The sequence below is a fragment of the Dunckerocampus dactyliophorus genome, chromosome 16 (assembly GCF_027744805.1).
Source record: "Dunckerocampus dactyliophorus isolate RoL2022-P2 chromosome 16, RoL_Ddac_1.1, whole genome shotgun sequence".
Taxonomy (NCBI): Eukaryota; Metazoa; Chordata; class Actinopteri; order Syngnathiformes; family Syngnathidae; genus Dunckerocampus; species Dunckerocampus dactyliophorus.
Genome location: NC_072834.1, coordinates 14,327,543 through 14,334,272, shown reverse-complemented (window position 1 = coordinate 14,334,272; position 6,730 = coordinate 14,327,543). Strand labels below are relative to the sequence as shown.

Here is a 6,730-nt window from a genome sequence, read left to right as displayed (position 1 = left end):
CTATGCCGTTTATCCTCACGCGGGTATGCTAATCCCAACTGACTTTTTGTTTAACATTCCAACATCAAGCAATCCTTGTAAAAGGACTGCTTTCATTTTTGCTGTTTTTTCATGTACAAACATTTAAACTTTCTTCTCGAATTTTTTGGCTTATGACTTTATTCTCATAATAACTTTCTCCCAACCTACTTTTCCAAAATATTGCAAATTGGTTTTTTTTGGCTTAAAAAACGTCCTTTTTCTTTAATTGTTCAAAATTCTGCATGTAAAATGACCCCCCCCCCCCCTTTACAAGTTTATTCTCATAAAATTATGATTTTTTTCTGTTATGACTTTATTATTCTCGTAAAATTACTGCTCTTTGTTCATTTTTTGCTGTTTTTTTTTGGGGGGGGGGGGGGGAATAGAAATATTTATTTCAATATTTTCTTCCTGTGATTTTTTTTTCTGCTAATATTTTATGCCTATGACATTTTTCTTGCAAGATTATATATTTTTTTCTGTTAATGTTAGGTTAGGACTTTATTCTAAAATTACAACGTTTTTTTCTGTTAATACTATGACTTTATTTCCATAATAGTTTGACTTTATTCTGGTTATATTTTAACTTTTTCTCAACCTAATTTTCCAAAAGATTGCCACTTTACTCATTGTTTAGTTTGTTTCTCATAATATTGCGGCTTTAAAAAATATATATTTTTATATTTATATTTAAGCATTTCCCGTCTCATATTATGACTTTATTCTTGTACTATTTTTGATTTTATTTTTGTAAAATGACATTCTAACATTACATTATAACATTTTCTCAGCCTAATCCCCCCCTCCCAAAATTGCAACTTTGTTTTATTAATATTACAACTTTAAAAAGGACATTTTTTTCTGTAATATTTCATTATGACACATTGATTGTGATAATAGGCGCCAGCATACGACCCTAATTAGGATAGGCGGCATAGAAAATGGATGCATGGATGATTGCGATACACATCCATCTAAAATGGCATTTTCCCCCCTTATAATACAACTTTATTCATGTAAAATTACAACCTTGTGTTACTATTATGGCCTTATTCTTGTAAAATGACTTTCCTTTTTCTTTTTTTCGCCATTGTTTTTAAAAATGTACAAATATTTAAACTAAGGATGCTCCGATTGACTGGCCATCGATCAAAATCGCTCTATTTCTGTGAAAAAGCACCTCTGGTTCGTACTATTGCAGCATGCAGCCTGTAGCGAGCGTCTCCCACTTTCCTTCACACTGCGCAAGCGCGCCAGACCCGAAACAAAAATGTCTGCCGTGTAGAACTTACCTGTTATTTGTGCAAGTGATATACATTTTGCACCCTGCAAAACGTGCCACCAAAACTATTTTGCCGGGGTAGCATGTTAAAAAGCTTGAATTTAATACAGCATTTGAAGAACAAACACTTGACGGAGGATGGTGAGTTTTCGAACCCGGCGACCGGCCAACGCAGCAACCCATGCACGCAGGAGTTGGCGAGCGATGCGCCCACATCCAGAGTGAATTGTCTCCCACGGTTTAGATTGGCTGTCAGATGTGAAGGGAATTTGGGGATATCAAAGTAGTTCAGAGGAGGAAAAGCGGCCGGTGTTGACAATTCGCTCTGGATCTGAATGCGTCGCCCAACCGGTGCAGCCGGCCACAGCCGCCCGATACGCGCCGGCGACGAGCCCCGCCAACCGCAGCTGGCAGCCGCCTCCCGTGTGTGGCGCCAATAAGGCGGATAGCCCGAAAAGTGGTTGGATTCGTTGGACCGCCTGGGGCCCTGCTGGAGTGCCATCAAGCTGATCTCGCATCCAAATTCTCCTTAAAAGAAGGCGCCTGATCCTCTAAGTTTCACCAGCGATTTTGAAAATGTTTTAGCCTCAATGTTATGGTTCCCCTTTCATATCAAATAGCCCAAGGGTCACCAACCTGGTGTCCGCGCACGTTGGCCTAGTGGTTTTCTCCGGGTACTCCGGTTTCCTCCCACATTCCAAAAACACGCATGTTAGGTTAAACTCTAAACTGTCAGGTATGAATGTGAGTCTGAGTGATTGTCAGCTGGGATAGGCTTCAGCATACCCGCCACGCTAGTGAGGATAACTGGCATCGAAGCTGGATGGATGGAAGACGTAAATAAATCAGAGGTTCTGAAATGTCTTTGCATGTAATGATGTGTATCAAAGGGTAGCAAGACAATACATTTAAAATGTGTTTAAATAAGTGAACTAATGTCTACAAAAAGTAAGTCTTGAAGCCGTTCACTGGTGCACAAAGGCGTCAATCATTTAAAGTTTTACACTAAAGTGTGACGTGTGAACGTTAAAGTGACAAAACAAACAAAATGTGTGTGTGTGTGTGTGTGTGTCACCAGAGGATCAATTAGTCAGGTTGGTGCCAAGCAGTTGACGACTTGCGGGACTTGAAGTGGAAAAACAAGTCTTGTCCCTGGAGAGTGAAGTGGACACAGTAGACACAGGAGGCAAGCCCCTCGAGTCAACATGTTTGTTTTACCACTTTGACGCCTAAAGAAAGTTTAAGTACGCATACTTTTGTGTCCCCGTCTGCCATCGAGACTATACCGTACGCTGGGACTGAATGTTGTTCAAAAGTGTAAAAACACACACACGTAAAAATGTCATTGCTGCTTGTAAAATGCGTCATCGGTCTACTTGAATGCACCTCTGTTTTAGCGTACTGTATAAGACATTTTAGCAAAAAATACAAATAAAAAATTACACTCAAGGATGAATCTTATGACATCCAATATGAATATGAATGTTTGTGTTGAATATTAATGTTAAATATGAATGTTGATGTTGCTTGATGATGTCAGAGGTATTGATTTAACACTGTTTACTATTTGTGTACTTTATCATAGCGTTGATGTTCATATTTAGTTATTATTTAGTGTATTGTCGTGATCAAGTCTCTTAGGGAAACTACAAATAAGTCGTTTTGTCCCAGCGGCTTTAATAGTCCTCAGAGACACTTTTGTCTCATGTCTAATAGCTAATAGAATTAGCAAACCTTTCATAGTCATCATAACACTACAATAGTAGCAGTATTGGTAGTAGTACATCTAGGTAGTATGTGTGTTGCAATGAAAGTACAGGTCCAAGAGAAGCAGCACCTTTAAAAAAAAAACACTATTGATTTGGAGGTCAGTGAGCTCATAGAATCATTATAAATACAATTTCATGCCCTTCCTGTCCTTTTTGTCTCTATCAGGGCTTATAGTTGGCTTTGTCGAAACAAGGACGCTATTGATTTTGAATGGCAGCTGACCAAAGTGGGCGTCGCAAATGAGATCAAAAGGTCCATTGTTGTCACTTTCTTGCCATCGTCTGCAGACTTTGGAGGGTTATGGTCAAACGCTCCTGATCTAAATTTTAAGACCAGTTGAAAAATTGCAAGAATTTTACATTTTGCACTGTTGGCAAATAGAATGCAAAAAGAAAAAATAGGCGTAAGCAATTTACTGCAAGCAAAACTTGAAGTGAAATAGGCTGTTCATCAGCTGATGAAAAGTTTAAGACCATTAGCTACTACTACAACCACCCCCGCCCCCAATCCACCCCAAACACCCTGAAAAAAGAAATAAAATGTTCAAAATAAGGACTCAGTAATGAGTAGGTCCACCGTGCATGTTAATCACTTCAAAAATTGCTTTGGGCATGCTTGATGCGAGTGTTTCAAGGAGGCTAGTGGGAATGTTGCTCCAAGTGGTAAAGATGGCTTCCTGGAGGGCATCCACTGTTTGGAACTGATGTCCATCTGTAAACTTCCCTTACCATCCACCCCCAAATGTTCTCAAATGGATTTAGATCAGGGGAACATGCAGGATGGTCCAAAAGAGTGATGTTATTCCTCTAGAAGAAGTCCTTTGTCAGGCGGGCATTGTGAACTGCAGTGTTGTCCTGTTGAAAAAGCCAATCATTGCCACACAGACGAGGGCCTTCAGTCATGAGAGATGCCCCCTGCAACATCTCCGCATAGCCATCTGCCATTTGACGCCCCTGCACAACCTGAAGCTCCATTGTTGTGTTGACAGAAAATGCAGCCCAGATCATGATGGACCCCCCCCCCCCACTGTACCATGTGGAAAACATCTCAGGTGGGATCTCCTTGCCATGCCAGTAACGTTGGAAGCCATCTGGATCGTCAAGGTTCCATTTTTGCTCATCAGAGAATAAAACTTTCTTCCACCCTTCAATGTCCCATGTTGGATGCTCTCATGCAAATTCCAGTCAATTTTGTTGACGCTGAGGACGACGAGGCCTTTGAAGACATGGTTTCTTCTTAAAACCCTTCTCTCACCGATGGTGTCTGATGGTTATTGGACTGCACTCGGCACCGGTAACAACCTTCATTTGGGTCGAGGATTGTCCCGTGTCTTGACGGACAGCCAATCGGATCCTCCGGCTCAGGGCCGGTGACATTTTTTTGGGTCTACGGCGTGACTTTTTAGTTTCATAACCCCCAGGATCTTTGAAGAAGTTTCAAATGACTGTCTTACTGCTTCCAACCTCAGCAGCAATGGCGCAGTGAGAGGCCTTGCTTATGCAGCTCAACAATCCGACCGCGTTCGCCTTTGTCAACAAGAGATCATGACAGTGTGAATACCTGACAGAAAATGACATTGAAGTAAACATTTTTGCCAAGATTTTGGCTTTAAAAGGCTGCGCTCTTAAACTCAGCTGATGAACAGCCTATTTCATTTGAATGTTTGATTGCAATAAATAGCTTATTTAAATCTTTTTGTCTCACTCCCATTCATTCTTTTAGCATTATGAAGCTCTGCTTAGAAGCTCCTGAAGATTCAAAAGTGCAAACTGAATTCTTGCAATTTTTCAGCTCGTCTTTGCAATTTTGATCAGGAGTGTACGTCAGAGAAAGAACACTATTGGTTTGGAGTGGGCGTAGGAGCTGAGGTGGAAGGTCAAATAAGTAATTGTGTGGGGTCGTAGCAAGAACACTCCTGTTTAGGCGTGAGGTCATGTTTGTGTCATGACTATGGTCGCCATGGTTGCACTCGGTTGACGTAAACTTGTTTGCAGGCCAAGTGGGTGTAGCTAAGAAGGAGCAGTCACGGGGGGAGGGCCGTGGGCATCCCCTCTTATTGGTGGTCCTCACAGAAGACGAGCATCTTGTGGGACCATGAACTTCTTTAACCCAGCTCCAGACGGGAACGTGTCCTTGGTGCGTCCTGAATACTTCATCATCAGCGGGCTGTCGGGCGTCCGCCTCATCAAGCTGTACTACGTCTTCCTCTTCTTGCTCTATCTCCTGTCCGTGCTGGGCAACGGCGCCGTCATGGCCGTCATTTGCCTAGACCGCAAGCTGAGGACGCCCAAATATGTAGCGGTCTTCAACCTGGCCTTGGTGGACCTGTTGGGCAGCTCAGCGCTGGTGCCCAAGCTGCTGGACATCTTCCTGCTGGAGCGCAGGCGCATCGCGTATGGGAACTGCCTGGTGTTCCTCTTCTTCTGCTACACGTGTCTATCCATGCAGTCCTTCAACCTGCTGGCGCTGTCCTACGACCGGCTGCTGGCCATCATCTTCCCGCTGCACTACCAGGTGAGGATGAGCCACCGCTTCATGTTCTCGCTCATCGCCGTTTTCTGGCTGCTGGCGGTGCTGCTGGTGCTGGTGGCGGTGGGCCTGCTGACCAGGCTGTCCTTCTGCCAGTCGCTGGTCATCAACAGCTACTTCTGTGACCACGGCCAGATCTACAGGCTGGCCTGCAACAGCCACTTCCCCAACTATGTGGTCAGCTGCCTCTACCCCATCATCATCTTCTGGATCCCGCTGGCCTTCATCCTGCTCAGTTACGTGTCCATCGGCTGCACGCTGGCCAAGGTGGCGGCCGTGCAGGAGCGCCTCAAGGCCTTCAGGACCTGCGTGGCCCACCTGTCACTGGTGGCCATCTACTTCATCCCGCTGCTCATCACCTTCACACTCATGGAGAACATCCACCCCAACGCCAGGATCATCAACCTGTCGCTCACCTCAGTCTTCCCGCCCATGTTGAACCCCATCATCTACACGCTGCAGACGCAGGAGATCAAGGAGTCACTCAAGAAACTGCTCTCGGGCTGCCGCAAGGCCAAGATGGCCGGCGGCAGGCAAGCGCACATTAGCTGACAAATACGTGGACCTCCTTTTAGCATCCTTTTTCCATGCTGAAGTTGTTGACTTTGCAACGACGTCAATGTTTAAAAGCCTTGGGGGAGGTCTGCCTTCTCCATCTTTCAATATTACGTTTATTTGTACTACATATTTACATCTCCACTGTGCTCGTTCACTTCATTTGTCAGGGTGATATTTGATCAAATATCACCCATCCTGTAAATAAATGACATTTCACTGCCAACCGTTTTTAAATGTCCTACAAAATGCTGATCATGAAGAATTAAAAACAATTTTATGGCAAACATTTCTTGTCACATATTCAAATACAAAATATGACAAATAATGATGTGTTATAAAATAAAAATAGCGGCCTATGTGTGTGTCACATTTTATTACTTTAACTCTACTTGCATATTAAATAATATAGTAGTAGTATAATTAATATAGTGGTGTAACTATGCATATTTGAACATACAAGTGTATGTAATATTTTACTGGTGTAAAGATACTAGCACATGAAATAATATAGTGGTATAAATATACAAAGATATTTCTTATATTACTGGTATAAATACAGTATATTACCAT

General features: G+C 42.9%; 1 protein-coding gene across 1 annotated transcript; it reads left to right on the top strand.

Moving 5' to 3' along the window:
- The first annotated feature begins 5,167 nt into the window (after nt 1-5,167).
- Nucleotides 5,168-6,154, top strand: LOC129169383 (olfactory receptor 146-like). Its single transcript, XM_054755760.1, has one exon. The coding sequence runs from the start codon at nt 5,168-5,170 to the stop codon at nt 6,152-6,154; it is 987 nt and encodes a 328-aa protein (XP_054611735.1).
- The last annotated feature ends 576 nt before the right edge of the window (nt 6,155-6,730 follow it).